General features: G+C 46.6%; 1 protein-coding gene and 1 long non-coding RNA gene across 26 annotated transcripts in view; one reads left to right on the plus strand and one right to left on the minus strand.

Annotated features, from left to right (window-relative positions):
• The window catches only part of LOC110558487 (uncharacterized), a 28,191-nt gene extending 24,297 nt beyond the window's left edge, over positions 1-3,894 (plus strand). For both annotated transcript variants that reach the window (XR_009586409.1, XR_002477015.2), the window contains 2 exons: positions 694-775; positions 3,495-3,894. This is a non-coding gene — a long non-coding RNA (uncharacterized LOC110558487). The remainder of the gene's footprint in view (positions 1-693; positions 776-3,494) is intronic.
• The window catches only part of Dlgap1 (DLG associated protein 1), a 784,196-nt gene that overhangs the window by 81,061 nt on the left and 678,408 nt on the right, over positions 1-24,727 (minus strand). For 14 of the 24 annotated variants that reach the window (XM_060368163.1, XM_060368160.1, XM_060368161.1 and 11 more), the window contains one exon: positions 20,556-20,585. The exons of the other annotated variants lie outside the window; for them this stretch is intronic. In XM_060368163.1, the coding sequence (XP_060224146.1) occupies positions 20,556-20,585 (30 nt within the window). The remainder of the gene's footprint in view (positions 1-20,555; positions 20,586-24,727) is intronic. 24 annotated transcript variants of the gene reach the window in all.

Consider the following 24,727-nt stretch of genomic DNA (forward strand, 5'->3'; position numbering starts at 1 on the left):
ACCTCCTTCCACCAGGCCCTTTCTCTATCTCCATTTCTGCTTCTCTGGAGAATTCTACAAAGGTACAATCTAAATCCCTTCGTCTCTCCCTCCTTCCCCACAGCACAGTGGGCTCTTAAGGCTTCTCACGTGCACAGGGCTCTTTCTGGTCACTGTCCTGTCCTTGTGACCACACACCTTATCACGGTGTGACTTAAGTCTTGATGCATGGTCTTGTCTTTTAAGAGTACTGGGTAGGGGCATGAACCTTTTCATTCCAACACTCAGGAGGAGGCATAGGTAGGCAGAACTCTGTGATTCAAGGCCGTCCTGGTCTACACAGTGAGTTCCAGGCCACCCAGGGCTACATAGTGAGACCCTGTCTCAAAAACCAAAAGGAACAGCAATACTTTGGCTATATTCAGCAAAACTAACCAAAAATAAATTAGGCTTTTAATTGAGATCACACTGACTTTACAGTAAGAAAATCGACACCCTTATGATTTTGGGTGTTAGGATTTGGATCTGGAATGTCAGATTCCCTGAGCTTAAGTTCCTGAAAAGAAGCTGCAATGACTGACCGGAACTTCAGGGACTGTACAGAGCTTGGAATGTTGACAATCCAGAACCAAATACCTTGAGCTAGGTGTCTTAATCCTTAGCTAACCATTTATTGCCAGCTCTGTGTGTGACCTAACATCCTGTCTCTATTAGGTACATCCTGTGGACTGTAAGATCAGACCCTGCCTTCCACCAACCCAGAATCTCAGTGTCCTCAGATAGCATCTGGAGTCAGGTGAGGACCTCCCTGCTTTGCATAAGCTCTCTGCTTGAGGTACCCACCATCGCATCTCAGCTGTGTTTGGTTTACGGCTTTGTTCTGTCACAGTAAGACCTCAGGAAGCTGTTAGTGTGTTAGAACGCGGTGTTTGGTGTTCCCAGCCATGGTTGCTTGTGCTTGACTACAGAATAAACTATCTCTCTTCCTTTTCTGAGGTGAGAGCTATGATTCTGTGTGTGCGTGTGTGTGCGTGTGTATGTGTGTGTGTGTGTCTCCACCCCATAGTTAATGGCTTTGTTGCCAGACTGTGGTGAAATTGGCAAGTGGGGTCTAGTGGGGAAGGTTAGATCACTGGAATGCCTTGAAGGAACAGCAAGACTTCAGTGCCTTCCTTTTCCTTCCTTCCTTCCTTCCTTCCTTCCTTCCTTCCTTCCTTCCTTCCTTCCTTCTTTCCCTCTGTTTCTTTCTTCCTTTCTAGACAGGGTTTTTCTGTGTAGCCTTGTCTGTCCTGGAGTCTCTTTGTAGACTGGGCTGGCCTCACAGCCTCCCTGAGTGCTGGGATTAAAGACATGTACCACCAAGCCTGGCGTCCCTTCCTTCCTTCCTTTCTCTCTCTTTACTTCTTAGCGCCAAGTGTGAACAGCTTTGCTCCATTATGTTCCCTGTTGTTATCTTCTGTCTTACCACATTCTCAAAACTAGATCGCAGACTAAAATCTCCAAAACTTTTAACCAAAGTAAACCTTCTCTCTTTTTAATTCTTTAAAAACATTACTTTCATTTTATATGTAGGAGTGTTTTGTCTGCATGTATGTCAGTACACCATGTACATGCCTGGTGCCTGGGGAGGCCTGGAGAAGGCGTCAGCTCCCCTGAAACTGGAGTTACACATGGCTGTGAGCTGCGATGTGGGTGCCAGGACTTGAACCCAGGTCCATCTGGAAGAACAGCTTGTGCTTTTAACCACTGAGCCATATTTCCAGCCCCGTCCTCTTTTTAAGCTGATTACATCAGGTATTTTGTCACAGTGATGAAAAGGGAACATACTGAGTCTTCCAACATAGAACTACAATGTATTTTCCCCATTTATTTACTTGGTCTTTCTTCCTTTCTTTTTACCTGCATTGGTGTTTTGCCTGCATGTATGTCTGTGTGAGGGTGCCAGCTCCCCTAGAACTAGAGATGGTTGCCAGCTGCCACATGAGTGCTGGAAATTGAACCAGAGTCTTTTGGAAGAGCAGCAAGTGATCTTTTTGTTTTCTTTCTTTTTTCTTTTTTTTTTTTTTAAAGATTTATTTATTTATTTGACATTAATGGGCATTCTATCTGCATATATGCCTGGATGCCAGAAGAGGGCTTCAGATCATGTTATAGATGGTTGTGAGCCACCATGTGGTTGCTGGGAACTGAACTCAGGACCTCTGGAAAAGAAGCCAGTGCTGCTAAGCACTCAGCCATCTCTCCAGCCTCTTCTTTTGTTTTTTGAAAGCAGGCTTTCTCTATGTAGCTCTGGCTGTCCTGGAATTCACTCTGTAGACCAGGCTGCCCTTGAACTCAGATAACCAACTGCCACTGCCTCCCCAGTGCTGGGATTAAAGATATGCACCACTATGCCCAGCTTTTTATTTTTAAATTTAATTAATTAATTAGATACAGGGTGACACTATGTATGCCTAGCTGTCCTGGAACTTATGCGGTAGGCCAGCCTTGAACTCGTAAAGATCTTCCTGCCTCTATTAAGGTGTGTACCCTCAGGCATGCCTACAACTGTAAGCAATTTTAGTGAATTTTTCGATTCTCTCTCTACATTCCTTGACATTCACGTTTATTCAACTCTACTGTCTGTGAAAGATTAATTTTATGTCTATCTTTTGTGACAACATGAAACATAACTGCAGAGCCAGACATTGTGGTATATACCTGTAACCTCAGCACTTAGGAGGCTGAGGCAGGAGGATGTGGGGTTTTAGGTCAGCCAGCCTGGGCTACACAGCAAGATCCTGTGTTAAGAAAAGAAACTCTAAATATATCTGCAGTTTTTGACACCCTCCAAAATTCTCTTTTATTTTTTAATGTTTTATTTTGGTTTTAATTATGTGCATTTGTGTGTCTAAAACGGGTGTGTGCACACATGAGTTCAAGTACCTCAGAGGCCAGAAGAGGATATTAGAGTCTCTACAGCTGAAATTACAGAAGGTTGTGAGCTGCCAGAGGAGGGTGCTGGGGACCAGACTCGGGTCATTGGCTAAATCTATTTTATTTGTCTGTTTATGAGGTGATGGGTATCAAGTCAAGGGGTTCACACATAAGAACCAAGTTTTCTACCTCTCAGCTACGACCTTTCCTTCTCTTCAGAGTTCAGTTCATCTCTTTCCTTCCTCCCTCCCTCCTTTTCTTCCTCTCCTTCCCCTTCCCTTCTTTTTCCCTCCCTTCCTTCCTTCCTTCCTTCCTTCCTTCCTTCCTTCCTCCCACCCTCCCTTCTTCCCTCCCTGCCTTTTCTTCTCTCTCTCCTCTTCTGGGAAAGGTCACTGGGGTTACACATGCTAAATACACTTCCACTTAAGTTAATCCACCAGCAACACACTTGTCATATCTATGGAATGCCCTAACATTAAATGAGTAAAACCCAGACATTTGTGAAATATATTTAGGATATTGCCTAAATTTCTGCATGAGTTCTCTTGTTTCATTTCTACTAAGTCATACACTGTGATTTTTATACAACTGTTTTGTAGATTATTGACTCAAATTATGCTGCCTTGGTCAGCTGTCAGCACACAGTCCAAGAATGAAGTCATGTGAGAATTCTGGGTGCTTGTGAGAAAATGCCAAGAAACCAAGAGTCTCGTGGCCTCAGTTTTCTCAGAACATGAATTGTTCTTGGAATGTGTTTCATGTCTCTCCCAGGTGTACCAGATAGGAGTGAGTTTACTTCAGATTATTTATTACAACTTGCTATTATTATTTGTTTATATGCCTCTATGGAAAAACATGTGTTTTTTTGTTTGTTTGTTTGTTTGTTTTTTGCCATGCTTGGCTTGTCCTGGTGATTGTAAACTTTATTCATGTCAGTCTTCTTAGCCCTCAGAGAATAAATTGTCTGATGCTCTGAATAAAGTTGGCTATTTCATGAGACTTTAGTCTGACTCATTTATCAGCTCCCTTCTCCCAGTTCTCACGCCATTTAGAGAGGTAAACAGCCACACAAGAGGAGTCACTGGGAAGACACTATATTATATACTGCAACCTTTGACCCGGGCCTTAGTTTTGTCGCTGTGAAGAGACATCATGAAAACATTTAATTGGGGCTGGCTTAGAGTTTCAGAGGGTTAGCCCACTGTTGTGTGGAGGCGTGGAGGCAGACACGGTGCTGGAGAAGAAGCCGGGGGTTCTGCATCTTGATCTGAGGCGGCACAGGTGACCGTGAGCCTCACTGGGATGTAGGAAGCTTGAGCAGATGAGACCTCAAAGCTCCCCTTACAGGGACACACTTCCTCCAACAAGGCCACACTTCTTCCAACGAGGCCAAGCGTCCAGCATAGGAGTCTACGGGGCCATTCCCAGTCAAACCACCACCCTCTATACATGCTGAGGGACTGTGGCATACAGCTGTGCAGGTAGATCTACTTGGCGGTGTACAAAATAACTCCTATCCCCATATTCATTAAAATTTTCATCTGCTATTTCTCTCTGATGCTACATTTTTTGAAATGTTTTTGGCTTTTAGAATTTTAATGTTTTTACCGTATGTGTATGTAAGTGTTCCTGCTTGTCTGTGTACATACCACGTGCATTTGGTGTCTGAGGAGGCCAGAAGCCCCTGGAACTAGAGTTAGTACAGGTGCTTGGGAACTACCATGTTGGGGCTGAGAATTGAACTAGGTCCTTGGCAAGTGCTCTTAACCGCTCTGAGCTATCTCTCCGGACCCGATTTTGACTTTCTGAGGTAGGGTCTCATGGAGCCCAAGCTCACTATGAGTTCACTGTCGAGCTGAGGCTGACCTTGAGTTCCTGATTTTTCTGTTTCCAAGTCCCAAGTTATGTGCTTACAAGTGCGCACGACCTGGCCTGGTCCAGGCAACTCCCATTCAAGTGCTGGGACCATAAGGCACTTTGTCTGCTCTTGGTTTTTTTTTTTTTGTTTGTTTTTTGTTTTTTGTTTTTTTTTGTTTTGTTTTTAAATCAGAACAACTTTTTAATTTTCTCACCTGGCATGAGGCATGCTGGGTAACACTAGAAAAGAGACACTTCTTGCTTTCATTAGGGTAGTCTAGAACGAAATGGAAGAGTGTTCATGATTACAGAAATCACCAAGTAAGAGGTGCGTGAGACGTCCAAATGATCTAACTCCTTTCCACAGAAAGCTACACGTACAAACTAGCTCCGGCTCTGTCACATCTGTCAGCGACTGGGAAGTCAACTTTGCTGGCAGTCTATGTAGGCTCCCTCTAAGATGTACCAACTCACACCAGCAGGAGGAAGTGTAGCCTCCCATGGTGACTGGCTCAGGACACCTCTTCTGGTGGCCAGGGATGGCCCTTCCCTGGGTTCTCAGCCAGAAAAAGGCCACTGTGTCTGGCTTGTGGCGATTAGTTGTTTGCCAAGAACCTTCCTATGTTCAAGCTTATACAACCCCGCACAGTAACTCTTACACTGAGTGCTGACCTTCAAACATGAAGAAACAAGCGTTATCCAGCCCGGAAGCCACATTCCTTTCTCTTATAATCTGTGTTCAAGCTTCGGTTAGTGCTCTGAGCCCAAGCTCCCTCATCCCATGGATCGTTTACATGGCACTGACCTTCCAAATCTTCACTGGATTCTCTGGATCTAAATTTGAGCTGTCTAACATACTCTGCTTCTCCTTTCTGGTTTTGAGATGAGCTCTTATACTCTAGTCTGCTCCAGCTCCCTGTGTGGTCAAAGATACCTGGGTTCCTGATCCTCCTGAGCCTCCACTCTAAGAGCGGAGATTACAGGTGGGTCTCACTGTGCCTCAGGCAGGGCTATTTCCTGACTAGGCATGTATTGACTGAATAGACAATAGGCTAATTATTTCATTAGCTGGCTCATAAATCTTCAGCAGGGTTGTCTGGATGACTCTGCAGGTAAAGGCACTTGCTGTCAAGCCTGATGACCTGAGTTTGATCCCAGGAGTCCACGGGGTGGAAGGAAAAAACCAACTCCCTTGAGCTGTCTCCTGATATCCACGTGTGTCCCACCTCCTCCTACATAAATGTAAATTTTACTTTTCCCCGATTCTCAATGGCGTCTCACAGATGAAGTCTAAATTCCTTATTGGAATCTTCATAGCAGATCTTCTGCCTCGTGCTCATTTGTACCTTAAACCATTATGAAATAGAGACCTATCATCTGTCTATCATCTATAATCTATCATCTATTATCATTTACTTACCTATCTATCATCTATATATCTATTTAATTATCTATCTATCTATCTATCTATCTATCTATCATCATTTATCTAATTACCATGTACCAATCATGTCATTTATCATCTCTATCATCTCTCTGTTTATCTACTACCATCTATCATCATTTATCTACCTACCATCTATCAATCATTTGTCATCATCTCTGTCATCTATCATCCATCTTTCTTTCTATCACCATCTATCTATTATCTATCTATCATCATTTCTCTACCACTTATCAATTGTCTGTCATCTGTTTCTCTGTCTAGCCAGGGCACCTCCTTAGCTAGCAGGGACATATTCTAAGCTCCCTGGCAGGTGCCTGAAGCACCCACTTAACACAGAGCCCTCTGTACTATTTCTTTTTTTCATGTGTCCATCGTTACACAGAACCAGAATTAATCTGTTCTTCCCTGTTTTAAGTCCATTATTACTCTTGTGCTTTGGAGCCATTACTAAGTCAAATAAAGATTACTTGAACAGCAGCATGTAATACCATGGCACAATCTGACAACCGAGAGAGCTACTAAATGAATAACTAAGTGGCTACTAAGTGGCTAAGGACTTATTAACTGGACATGCTGGACATAGGATGACTCGTGTCTAGGTGGGCACAGGGTAAGATGCTATGGTGCTCAGAGCAAGGTTCAACCTAAGGCTCATGACTTGTTCATTTCTGGAATTTTCCGTGTGATAGTGCTATACTGTGGTTGACTGGTTAAGTGAAAGTATAGAAAATAAACCCGCAGGTAAGTGGGGACTACTGGGTTTCTTGCTTCCTGATTTGCAGGTCCTTCTCCCTGCAGGTCCATTGTGTGTGTGTGTGTGTGTGTGTGTGTGTGTGTGTGTGTGTGTCTGTGTGTAATGCATCAACAAGCACCTAGGACCGCTCCCATGCTGGGCAGGCACCCAAATGCTGAGTCACATCCTCTCCCTACCCTTTTCTTTCCCTTTTTATGAGACAGGGCCTCACTGTGAAGCCCTGGCTGGCCTGGAGCTTGCAGAAATCTCCACCTGCCTGCTTTTGCCTTCTGATGCTGGGGTTAAAGGCATGTCCTACCATGCCTGGCTACCATCCTTTTCTTTACCATGCCTTTTGCCAGTTCCTGAATTACCCACACTGCCCCTGTTTTTTTTCTCAGTCCTTTGAAGCCATCTTCTTAGGAGAGCATATCAGAACCTACATCTTTTTTCTGTTTATGTTTTTGAAACGAAGTTTGGACATAAAATTCAGGCTGGCCTTGAATTCTATCCTCCTGCCTCTCATTTCCTCCTGTCCCCATGCCGGGCAGAACCAACATCTCATTCATCTTCAAATAGAGACATTGCAGAATGCTTGGCTTCCTATGTGTTTTATCACTACACTTTTGCATACTTTGTGTCTCACAAATGTTGCTGACACTTTCCTAAGAATAAAATGGACCTTAGAATGTTCCTGATTATCTATTGCATAGGTGGGCTCCTCTGCCCTTTACTGTCATGTGTGTTTCAAATTCTGTATTTATGGATATCTTCAGGGGCAGTGAATGAGGAAAAGGCTAAGCAAGAAGTTTCACTTGTTACTAATTAAAATACTTTATATTTATTTATCATTTATTTGGGTGTGCTGTGCATGTATGCATGTATGTGTGGCTCAAAAACAATCTGTAGTTGGTTTTCTCCTTCTTCAGTGTAGTAGGTATTGACCTACATTGACCTCAAGTCATCGGGCTTGTGCTGAAAAGACTTTATGCACAGGGCCATCTCACTGCCTACTTCTTCCTAAATTTTTTTTTCTGGATTTGATATTACGTATTTATTTGTAATTATTCCCCCTCCCTCCCAAGTTGCTGTTTTGATGTTTCACATCGATTCCATTGTTCATCTTGAATTAGCTGTTGGTGATTTCTGGGCTTTTCCTAATTTTAAAACCTATACTCCAGTAAGATAAAATGCAGAAGCTGGGGGCCGGAAATACAGCTCAGTGTGTACAATACTTGTCTGCATGTATGAAGCCCTGGGTCTAACCACCAGCACCCCAACACAAGGTATGTTTGTGCACACTTTTAACCCCAGAACTTGGGAGGCAGACAGGGGGATGAAAGAGTTCAAGGTCATCCGCAGCTACACAGCTAGTTCATGGCCAGCTAGTTCATGAACCTGACTCAAAGGAATATTTTTAGTCTTTTGTTGGATATCCCTTGAAAACTCTCCATCTTGTCTCGTCTTTAGAAACAGGTGTATTGAGTAGGAGCAGTCATACTTTGCTTCTGAGACAAGTTCTCATATCTGTGATTGTATTTTTTATGACTTATTTATTTATTTTTATTTCATGTATATGAGTGTTTTGCCTGCATGTATGTTTGTGCACCATGTGCATGCCTGGTGTCCGCAGTTGCCAGAAAAGAGTATTGGATCCCCTGGACCTAGAGTTAGAAATGGTTTTGAGTTTGACATGTGGGTGCTGAGAACCAAACCCAGTGCTCTTAACTGCTGAGCCATTTCTCCAGCCCCTATGATTTTATATTTTCAACAATTTTTTCTTTTGTTTGTTGGTTTTTTTTTTTTTGTTTGTTTGTTTTTGTTTTTAAGGGGCCAGAGAGATGCCTCAGTAGGTAAAGGTGATTGCAGCCAAACCTGAAAACTGAGCTTGATCTCCGGGACCCACGTGATGGAAGGAAAGAACCAACTCTGGTGCACATAAACACACACACACACACACACACACACACACACACACTCGCATGCACACGCACACATACATACATGCACTTAACAAGTGTAGGGTTGTTTTTTTTTTTCCAAGTTTTTCTGCTGGACTAGGGATGTGATTCAGTGATAGAACATTTGTCTTACATGTGTAATGTCCTGGATCTGATCCTTAGACATTGATAAAGATAGATGATGATGATAGACAGACAGACAGACAGATAGATAGATAGATAGATAGATGATAGATAGATGATGATGATGATAGATAGATAGATAGATAGATAGATGATAGAGCAAGTACCTACATGCTAACCTGTGTACTTAATATTATCTCATTTCACTTAAGCCTCTTAAACATCTGGAATGGTAAGCAGTTTTGACCCCATTTTACAGATGAGGAAGGTGTGGTTCAGAGAATATTATAGTTTGGACATGAAATGTTCCCCTGAAGGGCTAGTATGTTGAAGACATGGTCTGAAGATGTCGACCCGATCACTGGGAGGGGAGGTTATGGGAACCTGACCTAATCAATGTATAAATCCCCCATGGATGTAGGGGTGAAACAGCCTTGCCGGAGATCGGTAGGAAGATGTGGTTGGAGGAAGTTAGTCGCAGGGTCTATCTGTAAGAGGTGTGGCTTACCCTGGCCCCTTCCTCTTACATCCTTTGTGCTTCCATGAACTGGGTAGCTCTCCTCCACCGTGCTGGCCACCATGATGGACGGCCCTGCCTGCACAAGCCTCAAAGCCATTGAGCCAGCCAGCTATGGACTAGATCCTCTGTGTGCCACAAGTAACTTTCCTCCTTTAACTTGTTTCTCTTAGGTATTTGTTACAGTGACAAGACAAAACCGAGCCATCAAAGCCCATTGACACAGAGTATCTTATCTCCCTTTGGACTACAGTGCAGGCTCTTGCACTCTTCTCTACTTTCTTCCACTACAGCTGCTCTAAAACCACTATTAACTTTATCTTTGAGGCCATCTATACAATAGTTAGAGTGAAATTATCTCTTATAGTTTAAAAATACTGTAGTCTGTGGGATGAGCCCAGTTCTTCCTGCCTCAGCTCTGTGTATCATAGTGCTAAGTAGGGGACCCTTTAAACTGTACATCTCTAGAACCCTTCTCCTCCCATCGGGTAGCTGATTTTGCTTGTTACTGTGACAGTGCTTTGGCTTTTTAACTCTGTGAAGCCAAAAGAAATCCCAGCAGATGTCTCTCCGCCTAAGGCTGCATGGATTCAACCAAACAGCTGCATAAGTGGCGGCAGCATTGGGCTCTGTAGACCCCCTCAGCCGAGTACCCAGCACCAATAAACAATAAACAATAAACAATAAACAGCTTCTCCACCTGACTGTACTGGGTGCAGCGGGTAGTTTAAGTTGCAGATTTCTGAAGTCATCCTTCAGACCACAGCATTCAGTGACCTGAGCCAGTGTCTCAGTTACGGCATTTCCCAAAGCTAACAGGATGGTCACACTCTAATTTTAGATTGAAAAAAAAGTGAAAAGTTTTGTAAATTTGGGGATGAAACAGTAGGAGTGGCTTTGGCGTCGCCGCAGGCCTGACTGTGAAGTATAATTAGGCCACTGTCCTAAAGAACTATCTTCCTGTGGAACAAATCAGAGCTGGTTAAGGGCAAACGTCTTACTTACACAGAAAACTTCCAGCAGACTGCTGAAATGGTGAAAACAGATCGGCAGATACTAAAACCTGTGCTCTTCAACCACGAAAGGGAGAGGAAGCAGTGGGTTGAAGTGGAAGAGTCCTTCACAGCCACTGTGGCTCATGCCCTGGGGAAGGTGGCAGGCCACTGAGCTGGGGTGTGCGGACTTTCTTCTGGATGGTGCCCATGTGTTGCCAACGCTCAAGGCTACAGGTTCAGCACGGATTTCATGAGCTTGGAGTGATTAAAAAAATAAATCACAGATTTATGAAATGTTTCTGTCAGGATGACTTACTTCAACCACACTGATTTTTAGTCCTTATAATATTTAGTCCCTGTAAAATTCCATACTTTTTTTTTTTTAATTTAAAGTGTGATTGTTCATTTGTGTGTGCCTGTGTGTACGTGTGTGTATGTGCATGCAAAAGACATGCCATGGTGCACATGTGCAGGTCAGAGGACAACTTGCAGAAGTCAGTTCTTTCCCTCTCTCATGTAGGTCCTGGGGATTGAACTCAGGTTGTCAGGCTGGGAACAGGCTCCATTACCCTCTGAGCCAGCTCAACAGCCTCTGTTTCATTCATCTGTGTTTTCAGGCCTTGAAACATTTATCTGCTTTCACATAACCCTGATCATGGCTTATGTCATAACTGCCAGTGGCTGAGCCATATCTCTGCCCCAGGAAAGCAGCTCCACCAAGGGATGACAGTGCTGCAATGGTTGGTGAAGCTCAGCGTGGCAGGATACGGAGTCACTGAAGACGCAGGCCTTGGGGCAGGTTTGAGAGCAGTGAACTAGGTTAGGTTAACCGATGTGGGAAGGCTCACTGATTGTGGGCAATGCTGATCCATGGGCCCGGGTCCCAGCCTGAAGAAAACGGAGAAAGTGAGCTGGGCACTCCTCCTTGAGCGCTGACGGAATGAGACTGGCTGTCTCAGGTCTTCATGTGTGCCCTGACTTTCCTGCACGATGAACCATGCCCTTGAACCCTCACCTGAAACAAACCCTTCTTTAACTTTTGTCAGCTTTCTTTCTTTCTTTCTTTCTTTCTTTCTTTCTTTCTTTCTTTCTTTCTTTCTTTCTTTCTTTCTTTCTCTCCCTCTCTCTCTCTCTCTTTCTTTCCCTCCCTCCCTCCCTCCCTCCCTCCCTCCCTCCCTCCCTCCCTCCCTCCCATCTTTGTTGTTGGGGTTTTTATTCCTCTCCAAGACTGGGTCTGACTGTGTAGCCCTGGCTGCCCTGGAACTCACTCTACAGACCAGCCTGGCCACGATCTCAGAGCTCCTTCTGCCTCTGCCTCCTGAGTGCTAGGATCCGAGGTGTGTATCGCCATGCCTGGCTTTTGTCACGATATTAAGACAAGTAACTAAAGAGGTAAAGGACAAAGTTCCCTATCCATAGAGAGTGGGGAGTCTTGGCTTTCCTCGTTCCCTTCCTCACCCTCTTTACTTTGTAGCCGGGGCTGACTTTGAACCCGCGGCAGTCTCCGTGGGTTAGCCTCTGAAGAGAGCTGCTACACCAAGATATGAAGAAAGATGACAAATGGTGGCAAGCTGGGGGATGCTTTGGACGATCAACTACTCTGTAGTAAAACATCCTGAACACTAATGGAAACAGCCTCTAGCTAGGATTTTATCGTAGCGGCCTGAAAACTCTATCTTAGAAATGTAAAACAGGTAGAGAGACAGTGGGGACCATCACATCAACTTTGAACACTTCAAATGTAGCTGGCACCTGGCTCCTGGTGTGGCCTGTCCCCTTTGAACAGACACGTCACATCTCCAAGAGAGGACGTCAGGAGCTCTGTCCCATGTATGGAGCTGTTTGCTTCCCTCTGAGTTCTCAAAGCAGAGAAGGGGAGTTTGGGCCGCCTCTGTCCCTCTGTCTGGGGCTTTGCTCCTAATGAGGCAGGCAGCGGTCTGCTATACCCCAGCCCGTCGTCTGCTCACCAGATCTTTGACCTCTGGGAAGAGGATGTGTGAGATCAGCAGAGAAGACAAAGAAAAAGAGCTCCCTGTGGGCTAAGCCCTGTAGCTCACCCCTTTAATCCCAGGACTCAGGAGGCAAAGTCGGGTAGATCTCTGCAATTTCGAGGCCAGCCAGGGATATATAGTGGGAGTATGTCTTAAAAAAAAAAAAAAAAAAAAAAAGGAAAAGAAAAGAGAGCTCCCTGGTACCTACTGTACCCTAGACAGCATGTTATGTCTCTCTCTTTCTCCTTCCCTCTCTTTCCCCCACCTCTCACCTTCTTCGCCCTCCCCTCCCCTCTTTTTCTTTCAACAGTGTGTCTGTGTCCCAGCTGGCCTTAGATTTGGCATTATAGCCAAGGATGACCTTGAACTTCAGGTCCTCCTGTCTCCACCTAACTCTGGGGTCACGGAGGCACATCCCCGCACCCAGCTGTGTGCCTTCCGCAAGTCTTTCCCTCAGTCATGACCGCCTTCCTGCGAAAGAGAGGGAGCGCTCTTAATGGTTAGTGCATTAAAGCAGCCACCAACCCATGCGGTTACTGGGCAGCGCTCCACGGCTGAAAGGCCTCCTCCGCGTGGTGGCTGCGCGGGGAAAGAGACACTGACAAGAAAAACAGCTGTGAAATGTTGACCACGGTCCTGCAGAGCGAGCGGCCTGTTACCTGTTGCAGGCAAAACAAGACTGACCACCAGGAGGCAGAGCTTGACCTCCAGCCATCTTTTTCTGGTCTCCGCCTCACGTGGCTACACCATTGATAGGTTAGATAGTTCCAGGTTCACGAAGCTACAGTGGGCTCTCTGTGTCTGTATGTTCTACAGTGGACTCAGTGTACTATGGATCGAATGTCTGTCTGTCCGCCTGTCTCTTTATCGTCTTTTTTTATTTTTTTTTAGACAAAGTTTTATTTTGTAGATCAAGTTTGCCTTAAACTCACAACCTTCCTGCCTCCATTTACTGAATTCTTGGATTACAGTTGGTTTAGTAAAAATTCTTCTCTTTTTTCAAGCTGTTACAGTTTTATCATGCAGGCGTGAGTGTGTATGTGTGTGGAGGACAGAGGGCGACGTTTAAGAATCAGCGTTCTCCTCTTTTACCACATAAGCTCAGGGGATGGAACTCAAGGCTTCAGGCTCTTTTCACCATGAGCTATCTTGTCACCCAGCCTCCCCCCACGCCACCCCAGCTTCTTCTTTCAGGGTCTAGAGCTCTTGTAGCCCAGGCTAGCTTCAGACTGGCTCTGTAGCTGAGGATGACTTGGAACCCCCGACACCCATGCCTCAGCCTCTTGAGTATTGGGATGGCAGGTGCCCCACCATGCCCAGTTACGTGTACGTGTGTGTGTGGAAAAGCAGCTATTTACAAAGCCCTTACATTGTGTTGGGTGTCATATCTCACCCCTAGCACTGAAGGCTATGGTAGCCTCTGGCAGGACCTGTGCAGCTTAGATGGAAATATTGTCCCATTTCTGAAACGTGAGTATCTGGGAGTTTCTGTATCCACGTGAGTCCTAGACAAGGACTCCTCTGTTTCTTGACTGACAAAGGTATTTGATGAATCCTCAATGTACTTCTTGCAGAGACACTAGCATTTATTTAGTTACATTTTTATTATTTATTTATTCTAGCTCTTGGGATTCAACCCAGGATATTAGGGGAGCGTTCTCCCCTCAAGCTACACTCTCTGCGCCCCCCCCCCCCCCAGCTACACTCTCTGCCTCTGAGATGACTGTCTTGTAGGGAAATTTTATCAAGAGGACAATGACTTGTTTCTGCAAAAATACACCTGAAAAGGTGTATTTTTATTGGGTGATGTGCTCCAGCCTGCAGGCCACCTTCCCAGCAGGAGCCTGGAGCTGCTTTGTGGAGGTAACTTTTTGCACCTTGTCTTCGGTTTCTACAATATTCTGTCTCTCAGCCCTCAAGCTGCCGCCTTCCCCTCTGGTGGACGGAGGAACAGAAGAGCGCCTTCCCTAGAGAGTGCTACACCAGCCCTCTCGACTTTTTACTTTGGAGGTCTGAAGAGACATGTTGGTTTCTGTTTGCACAAGTGCTGAGACTTCACTCTCAATTTCCTACTACAAGTCAGCCCTCAGTTCCCATCTGGTCGACACAGGCTACCACGGCTACGCTGCTTCCCTTAAAAAGTAAGACACAACGTCAACAGCAAACCTCACCTATGAGGGACAATAGCACTATTTGATCGGAATGTGCTGATTGATTGGTTTCAGTTGAGCCCAAGGCCTCTGGAGTGCTAGGCAAGGACTCAGCCATGGAGTTACACTCTCCAGCTCCCCCCCCCAAGACATGAAATTGAGCCCAGGATGGCCTTGAACTTGCAATACCCTTACCTCAGCCTCCCTGGTAGCTAAGATTAGATGCCTACGTACTGGTTGAGGGCTTTTAAAATGTTAACCGTATTTGGGAAATTTCTGGATTCAATGCAGGTCATAATATGGAAACTAAAGGGAATTATACCTCGGTTCTTGACAGGCACGCGAGCGCAGGTCAGAGTCCCGTACTGGGAAGGCAGCTCTTCTTTGCCTTCTTTACACCCATTACAACACGGGCAGGAGGCAGGGTGGCGTTCAAAGGGAAGGCTAGGCCACGCTTTAGGCTTTGTTTCCTTTGAGACAGGACAGGCTGGCCTCCAATTCCTTTGGGTTCTGAGGATGGTCCTCCCTCTCCCAACTGCTGAGTGCTGATGCTTCCTGAGCGCACTACCACAGCCTGTCTATGTGGTACAGAGCACGGAACCCAGAGCCTCCTGCATGGAAGGCAAGCACTCTGCCAACTCAGCCACTCCCCGGGTTTAATTATCTTAGCTTTTCCACTTGTTGAATTTCTTTATTTTGTGGTGCTGGGGTTCAAAGACAGGACCTGCACATGCTACACTCTGCCTCCCTCCAAACCTATTTTACTGTTCCTCCTTTTCCCTCTCCCCGCTCCCTACTTTCCTCCCTCCCTCTCTTTCTTTCTTTAAGACAGTGTCTCCCTGTGTAGCTTTGGCTGTTCTGGAGTTCACGTTGCAGACCAGGCTGGCTTCAAACTCAGAGATTTGCCTGCCTTTGCCTCCCAAATGGAGGGATTGCAGGTGTGCACCACCATGACAGGCTCCTTTCCTTTTCCTTAAAAAAGGCATGTATGTATGTATGTATGTGTGTGTGTGTGTGTGTGTGTGTGCGCGCGCGCGCGCGCGCGCGCACACCTGTGCAGCTGTATAGATGTGGAACTCCACGCTCTCCTACCACGTAGGTACTGGGAATTGAACTCAGGTCATCAGGCTTGGAGGCAAGTGCCTGTTACTGAACCATTTCTCTGGCCTTGTTTTTACTCTCTTGAGATATCTTTCCATTTGATGGTCCAGAGTCCATGAACCTGTAGCAGGCATCACCTTGGATATGACAGTCCAAAGTCCACTGCTCTGGTGGGGATACTCATCCTCCATCATTGGGAACAAAAAGAAACTTACTGTTTTTACAAGTACTATAGTTGTTGTTTGAGACAGGGTCTCACCATGTAGACTAGGCTTGACTTGAACTCACCAAGCTCCACCTGCCTCTGCCTTCTGAGTACTGAGGTTGCAGGGGTGTTACCACCGCACCTAGCAGCAGTAAGATACTCAGTTTTACATATCGGAATAGGATGACGTGAGAAGGGAAAAGAAAAAGAGCGTTTCTGAGAATTTGCCCAGGGGAGGTTCTGCTTAGGGGTCTGAAGTGTTCATCCTTAGAGTCATGGCTACAAGTACTCACAGCCTCACTCTGACTGTATAAATGCGGCACCCCAACTCCAGCACCCCCTTGAGGAGGGAGGGAAGGGAAAGCTTGGATTATAGCTCATTTACTCATAGTTTTAAAGTCATAGGACCTTTCCTGAGCACACTTCCCTCTGGACTTTCAGAAGAATTTTCTTTCTTTTGGTGTTTGGAATTCTTACCTGTAAAGGCTTCAACAAATGACCCTTGAGGGGATCTTATCACAGAACACGCCTGGTTATCCGCAGTAGTCTGTATGACCTGACAGCGCGGCTGCCTTGTCTTGTCCTGTGGGCTGTCAGCGACCAGAACACCCTGACTTGAGTCAAGCATAAGAAGGTACCATCCCAGGCCTCCTGGGAAGACACAGCAGCCTGTCCGCTGTCAGGGCCAGGTCTGGCTCAGGCTGTCCAGCCCTGACTAGTCCCGATTGCTCCTTGATAAGGCTCTTTTCCTGTCTGCTCCAATTTCAGGAGAGAAAATCCCTTTCAAGAAGGGCATTTGGGAGATTCTCATCTGGGATGCATGCCATGGAAGGTTTTCTTTCCCACGCCACTGCCCCGATTTTATCTCAGGTGTTGATTCTAGTCTTTTCTCTCTTCCTACAGTTTTCCTGAGTTTGGAACTAGACATCTGATGTTCTTTTAATTTTAAAATGAAAACACACCGCGCATGCGTGGAGTCAGAGGAGCTCATGTCAGTTTTTACCTTCTGCCAGGTGGGTCCCAGAGTTTGAAATCAGCCTTAGGTGTGGAAGGAAGTGCCTGTATGTGCTGAGCTTCCCATTTCTCTCTCTGTCTCTGTCTCCCTCTTTCCCTGAGATTGAACTTAGGGCCTTTTGGTGCTAAGCAAAGCTCCACCATTCCAAACTCCCCAGCCCTGAGTTTGGAACTATCAATTTAAAATTAAAGGCAATGATCGATCAAGGATAATGATAAAATATTGTAGTTAAAAAAGTTTTTTTTTTTTCCTGTTCAAACAGTTTTCTTCATTGCAAAATAAAGGATTACTGTGTGTTTCTGTGTAGGTATATATTTAAATCTTTCTGAGAACATTTCACTTTAAAGTTTGCCGCCAATGTGACAAAGAGCTTTCTCCCCTCTCTGCTCACACGAAGCTACAAAATGCTGAAGGAGACACAGTGTTCTAGAAGATGGAAACTACGAAAGCATATGACGGAATTCTTAGTAAGAGAAAGCAAGTGGAGCCTCTGTAGAGTTTTCTCTGATGACTTTCAAAGTCTCTCTTTTTCTGCTTTGGTGAGACTTGAGCCTAGGGCCCCATGTACTCTAAGCAAACAATTTATCAATAATTGACGCCCCTCCCCAATGTTCTTCCATAAAAAGCAGAAAAGATGAGAACGTACCTAAAATCTTAACACTAGTTTCAGAGTTCTAGGACAATTCAGAAGAGTCATTTTTAGAGAAAAGGAAAGAAGTTTTGTTTCTGACAACAGGCCTCTCCCAGGGACCTGCGTATTCCTGGCCCCAGAGAAGCTCCCAGAAGCTGCCTCGAGTACATTCCATGGATGGAAAACAGCAAGTCTGGCAATTAACTCAACAGTTGACCCTTCATTGCCCAACAAGAAAGAGGCTGTCATGTGACACACACATTCCACTGAGCATGCTCCTAAGAGCCTCCCATTCTGGATGCACCAAGAATGCATGCACTGAACACACTCCCCCTCTCCACCCCCCCCCACCCCAACAACGCAGTCCCAAACGGCCCCCGGACACAGATACTTGAACACAGCTGCGACACAGCATGCTTGTGAGCCTGCAAGCTTTCACAGCACTCAGCCAATGAGACGCCCAAGCAGCAGTGACCTCTGGTGCCTTACACGTGTGAGAGAACTTCCTGTGACCCTGGGGAGGTAGGCAGGAGCTGCCTGACACGCTCTGGACGGCCAGTCTGCTGGTGCCCTCACTCTCCCCCACCGCCTCATCTTCCTCCGGGGGATGTGCCTGCCTGGGGCGCTGAGGAAGAGCACTGCATCCAGCACTAGCCTCTAGCAGAGGAAGGCTGTGTCCTATTGTTGTGTGTGAGGAGGGGAATACTGAGCTTCCGTCAATTGGGCAACGAGATGAGGCTTCTGATTCTTTCAGAAAATGCTGTGATGGCTTCAGGTGACCAACTCTGCCCTGTTGCCGTGCAGAGTCAACTGAGCCTCCAGGCCCAGAGTGCCATTGTGCTGTGTGTCATTATGATTCGTTTTAATGTGTGTCTCTGTGTGTGGGATATGTGTATGATGAGTTCAGGTAGGCACACCTGTTTGTGTATGTGTGTGTATGTATGCATGCGTGTATGAGTGCATGCATGTGTGTATGTGAGTGTGTGTGTGGGGGTGTGTGTGTAAGAGATCAAAACAGAGCATTGGCATCTTCCTCTATTGCCCCGTGCCCTAATAGCTGTGAGTCAGGGCCTCTCACTGAAAGGGGAGGGCACGGCTCTGGCCAGGGTGGCCGGCCGTGGTGTGTTCTGATATGCGTGCCGCGCAGTGCTGGAGTTACAGCATTTGCAGCCATGCTCCGCTTTCTATGTGGGTCCCGGGCTTAGATCCAGGTCTTCATGGGGACAGAACGAGTGCTCTTATCCCTGAGCACTCTCATCCCTGAGGTCTTCCGGCCCTGGCTCTTGCACTTTGATAGGCGTGGAACGGACTGGAGAGGCTTTCTATATTGATGTGGCCACACAGAGGCCTGAAATGTGTGCTCTCTGCTGTACTGGGCGTGATTAATGTTGCTCTCTTCCTCTGTCCTGTGGAGCATACTACCTGGTCTTTATTTTCATGGTGTGATGGTGTGATGGTGTGATGGTGTGTGTGTGTGTGACCCTGCATACACCAGGTACCACCCTGCCACCGAGCTCCATAGCAACCCCTCCGTGTTATTCCCTGACTATGGTCAATGTCAAACCCTGCCTTTGGGATTTGGCATCGGAGCCCGTGGAGGCACTGAATCCACGAGGTCTCCTGAGTGAGTTCCGAAGCTCCTCTCTCGGCTTCTAGCTTTCAGACCCAGCCATCTGCATTCTTCTTTCCTTCAGGCCTCTCCTCAGCTCTGGGCGGTCCCCACTCACCAGGCCACATTTCCCTGCAAGCTGCAAAGCTTGCCTGAAACCCACCACTCCCTTCAAGCAGCCTCCCCCGAGAGGATGAAGACAGCTCGTGGGCAAGACTAGCACACTCCCAACGAACAGGACACACCCCAGAACAAACACAAGACTCACAAAAAGCAAGTTCATACTCTGTAGGTTTGAACTACGAGGTGAGAGCATCATTTTTTTTTTTTTTTTTTAAATACCACTTAATCACCATCACTCCAGATAATGAGAGATGTTTGTGGTTGCCTTTTTCGGCTCTTACAGGCCTTAGCTATCACAGCTCTGGCTGACCAGGGGCTCGCTATGTGGCCCAAGCTGGCCTCAAACTCTTGATTCTCCTACTCGGCCTTCTGAGCGCTGGGGTTACAGGAAGCGATGAGTTATTTGTAGCAGTCCTGGGCATCCCTCAGTGAAAAGTGCTGCTGCCCAGCGAGTTTGAATTTTCTTTGTCGTATTTTATCTACTACTTGTTTTGTTTTGGAGCCAGAGAAAAAGCTCAGGGTCTTTACGTAGTAAGCAGCAGAGGGAAATCGCTACTCATTAACTAGGCGACACAAAGCTGGCCGCACAGCATCCTTTGTTCACCTTATTTTGTTTTTGTTTTTTTGAGACAGTCTCAGTAGCCTAGGCTGTTTTCCAATTATGCATGGACCCTCCTCGCCGCCATTTCTCATGTGCTACGGTTTCCAGCGTGCACCACCATGTTGGGTCATCCCCGCATGGTGCGGCAGGTGGAGTGCCCAAACACTTGCCGTTAGGCTGATAGGGGCCCTGAAGAGCCTCAATGATTCTTCGGGCCCACAGGTTTCACCAAGGACCAGGGCTCTGCTGCCCAAGGCCTTGCTAAAGGGGGCGGCTCCCGACAGGCCTTCACATCCACCTAGGCCCTGGAGCCAGCGGCTCTTCAGGAGCTGCGGCTCTGAGGCAACCACACAAGGAAAGGCAGACACATACGGGCTCTCCTGACGCGGTCCTGGCAGGGCCTCTAAGGCCGCTGTGGAGGCCCAGAGGCTTGTGCGATCACATGACCAGAACGAGGGGCAAACGCAGACAAAATGGTGACAGCTGGCAAGCGGAACATGGCGTCCAACACCACGGCCACAGAAGCTTGCTAGCTATGGCCACGCTGTGCAGCCGCCAAGCAGAACAGTACCGATTTTGTGGTTTGTAAAACAAAACGTACCTTCCACGGCAGAACTCAGTTTTATGACACCTTGAATAAAAACAGAAGATGGCAGTTATATAATGGACCCCCGTTACCTTTTTTTTTTTTTTTCCAGTTTTCACATAATACATGTACATTTCAGGTCCGGATTTTGTTGTTGTTGGCGTTTTGAGAAATTAACCGAACAATTTCAAAAAAAGAAAGACAGCAGCTATCAGCACGTCCTATTTTTTTTTTTTTTTTTTTTGACTCGGTCTGAGGAGCATTTTACACCTGTTGGGACAGAGTTTGCGTTGAAATAAAGAACAGGTGGTTGGAAACCCAGGCCTACCTCTCAGCCCCTTCTCTGAGCTGGCTGGGGAAGACGCTGTTTGCTCAGTCTTCAGGTTCACCTTTGGTCCTGGCAGGTGAGCAATGGGTGAGCTACCCGGCTATGTCAAATCATGGACAGAGTAGGTGTTACCCACGACTGGACTGTTGCTCGTTTTCCCCCAAGTTTAAAGGTGAAAATGCTAAAATAAAGTGAATTAGACCTGGTCCAGAAATTAGACTTAAGCCATTTTTTTTTTAAGCCAAAGCTATAAATAGTTCACGTTCTCCAATTTCTCTCTAAAACCTTGGCGTGTATGCCTTGTGTGTTTGAGTTCATGTGTGCACACGCGAACAGGTTTGCACACTTGGTCAGGATGAAGCTCATGCGTTCGTCCTCTCCTTCTACCTGGAGAAGGTATCTTGCCCTGTGCTCTGTTTGCCAGGCCAGCTGGCTCGTGTCTTCTGGGGTGTTCCGGACTCTCTGCCTCCCTCCTTGCCAGGAGCCTTGGGATTACCATGCACGCTACCGAATAAGCTTTCTGTGGATTCTCGGGCTCTGAAGTCAGGTCCTCAGCCTTGTACCAGAAGTGCACATGGGTCATTATAGCACCCTATACTCTTCAATTTCCGTGCCACAGCTGTGACCTTTTACACAGCGCCAATGTGCTTATTTGGCTGAGGACGCACTTCTCTTTTCAACTGGAAAAATTGCTAATTTCAATGGAAACAGAAGTCTTTCCAGTACCACCATGCCTCAGCTGGTACCAGTCAGCTTGCACACTGCCCTCTAGGCCTGCCTGTATGTACCTGTGCTCACTGCATCTGACCTACAATTGATGAAGAAGGCACATGGATAGGCAACTTCCATACAGCAGCCGATCTTTCTCATGATATTCTTATATCTTTCACACCACAACTTCTGCCCACCTCAAAACCATACATTGATTATGTATGATTATATACCATACAATCGTATTTTTACGACCTTAATCCATCCCTCATGTAAATCGTTTCTACTAGGTTAAAACGTTGCTTAGTTTTGAGGACTGTAAACCCTGTCACCATGAGGAGCCCCACGTGGGGCTGGGAGGAAGCAGGCAGTGGATGCACACAAGAAATAACTTCAAGGAGGGGAGGAGGGGAGGAATCCAGGATCTCTGTAATCTGCATTGTCCCAACCGTGCTGGGCACCGATGGAGCACACACCATCAAGCTGGGAAGTGCAGGCCAGCGGTCAAGGGCTTGGCTGGCATTCACGGGACCGAGGCTCGGTCCTTGGGAGCATTAAAGTGTACTGTGCGTCTCTGAGCTATCGCACCAGCCCTTACGTTCGCTTTTAATGTGGCTCATTTAATTGTGAGTTTATATGATTTGCACTGCAACAGTGAGCTCACAGGCTTGCTGGAAAGGCCAGGATTGTAGGGCTGGCTCCTCCCAGCAGCCGCTGGGAGGAGCCAGCCCCCTGGCACCACTGACACTGACATTCCCGCCACTCAGGTTCAGAGAAGAAAGCCTGCTAATGTTCAGACGTAGCTTTAACGTAACCGAACAAGCCAGATGTGAGCAACTGAGCATTTACCGTGGTTTGGTCAGGAGACTCTCCAAACTGTCAGATGCATGAAATTACCTTTACATTCAGCACGCTGGAAGCAACGGTCATTGACATCCAGTCAGGGCAAACACTAGGTGGGTTTGCCCCTTTTGTGGTCAGACAATTAAATGAAGAGGCAAGGTCGGGTCTGAGCATCACACACATTGCGTATTACACACACTCATCAACGATCCACCATGCTTGGAACAGTAGGGGTTTTACACAGCTTAAAAGTTAGCTTCCCCAGGAGCTGTATCCACTACGAATTTTAAAGTTCTTATTCCTGTTGTGTATACATGATGCGTGAGCCTGAGCATGTGTGTCAGGGTGTGTGCGCAGGTCGGAGGACAACTTTGTGAGTTCTGTTCCCTCCTTCCTTAAGTGGAGGCGGGTTCCTGGAGCCGAACTCCAGTCACCGGGATTGTACTGTAAGCGTCTTCCGCACTGAGTCGTCCTGCTCATCCCTCAGCCGTGTTTCCTTGTGTGTGCACCTGTGGTGTCAGCAAATGTCGATCACTAAAATGATGCACACTAAGTGTGTGCAGAGACACCCCCTGTGAAGAACAACCAAACCAATTCCAGTCCAGAGCAGCCTCCGAGGGGACTGAGCTCACTGAGCGAGAGAAAAATATGTCAAGTTAAATAACAAACAATAGCATTGAAGAGCTTGTGCTGTACTTCCTGAGGACCAAAGTTCAAATCCCAGCACCCAAGTCAGGTGGCTCCCAGTGTCTGTGAACCCCACTCCGGGGGACAGAAGCCTGCACACCCCCTCACATATAATAAATGTGATTAAAAAAATTAAAAAAAAAAAACAGCCAAAAAAAAAAAAAAAAAAAAAACCAAACCCACCCACAGTAGCCCTATTTTAGAACTTCCATTACGAATATTATTTTCACAGAAGCGTTAATGAATCATTGGCTTCAAATGGATGTTTCTTATTTTTCGAACAGGAAGTTAGAATTTTCTCTACATCAGTGTAGATCTTTCTGTTGTAACCTAACTATATTGTAGTGACGATCCAAGCTCAACTACATCTTGGCAGATGGCTGATATGAACATAATATATTTGATTATAGAATGACAGAAAGGGTATCTTTTTTTTTTTTTTAATGTTCATACTTAAAAGTCTTGGAACCTTAAGAGGTGACTCGTGTTGATGTTTTAGAGTACACACGGTGTCGCTGACCTTCGGGACACAAGCTAGACGTGAGCTGCGAGCAGCCAAGGCTGACGTTGCCACAGCACGTACGCGATGCAGACAGACACAGAGCATGGACCCTGCCACCCCCAACTGAGTTCCACAGGCTGCAGAAGGTTTTGAAAAGTAAAGGCCAAAGCTAAGAAGATGAAGAGAAGAGAAACCTGTTTGGCCCTGGACTAGCTATCTCAGCGAGGCCTAGCTGAACGGAGCTCTGTGCAGCCCTCCTCATCGCGGTCCTACACGTGGGAGCCGGCGGCCAGCCAGGTCCGCCTGCTTCCTCGCTCGGCCAGTTCTGAAAGCAGCCTGCTCTTCTCTGCACGCCTTCCCTCGGCTGTGTTTGCTCACTAGCTCACAGGACTAGGGGTTGAACACGCTGTGCATGAGAGGGGGTCTCAGCACTGATGTCCCCAGTACTAGGACCTCGGCTCTCTTTTTACGTTGAGATAGTTTTATAAGATCACCAGGCTGGCCTTGAATTCCCTCTGTAGCTGACGAACGTCTTGAATTTATAATCCTCCAGCCTCCATTTTAGATCACAGGCCTCCAGGCCCATCTTCCCTTATTGCTTCCACTGATGCACTGAATGGCTCCCCCTCCCCGACATTTTTTGGTGTTGAAGATTAAACCCAGGGGGCTTTCATATTATAGTCCACGCCCTACCATTGATCTACAACCCTGATCTCCATCCCCAATGACTGATTCCACCTCTTCTAAAAGAATCCATAGGAGAGAGAATATGCTTAAATCATACGGAAGTGTGAATGGGCTAAGCTCCTGCAATGGCATTTCACTGCTGGTGAAACACTGAGTCAGCTTCCGGCCTCAGCACCAGGGTCTGAGGACACATCCTTCCTTTCCCTGCGTTTACTCATTCGTAGCCCTCTCTCTGTGCGCTTCCATGCTTGCTCCACCGGAACTGTGGAAACTTCCTGTATCTCTCTTCATTCAGAGTCCTCCCAATGGGCAGAGTTCTCTATCTAAAATACTCTCACGTGGGCCCTGGCTCACAGCTGCCTGCCTCCTGTCTTGTTTGTTTCTGGAATCTCTTGCCCAGTACAATTGCTGACATAAAATGAGCCACCA

The sequence above is a fragment of the Meriones unguiculatus genome, chromosome 15 (assembly GCF_030254825.1).
Source record: "Meriones unguiculatus strain TT.TT164.6M chromosome 15, Bangor_MerUng_6.1, whole genome shotgun sequence".
Classification (NCBI taxonomy): domain Eukaryota; kingdom Metazoa; phylum Chordata; class Mammalia; order Rodentia; family Muridae; genus Meriones; species Meriones unguiculatus.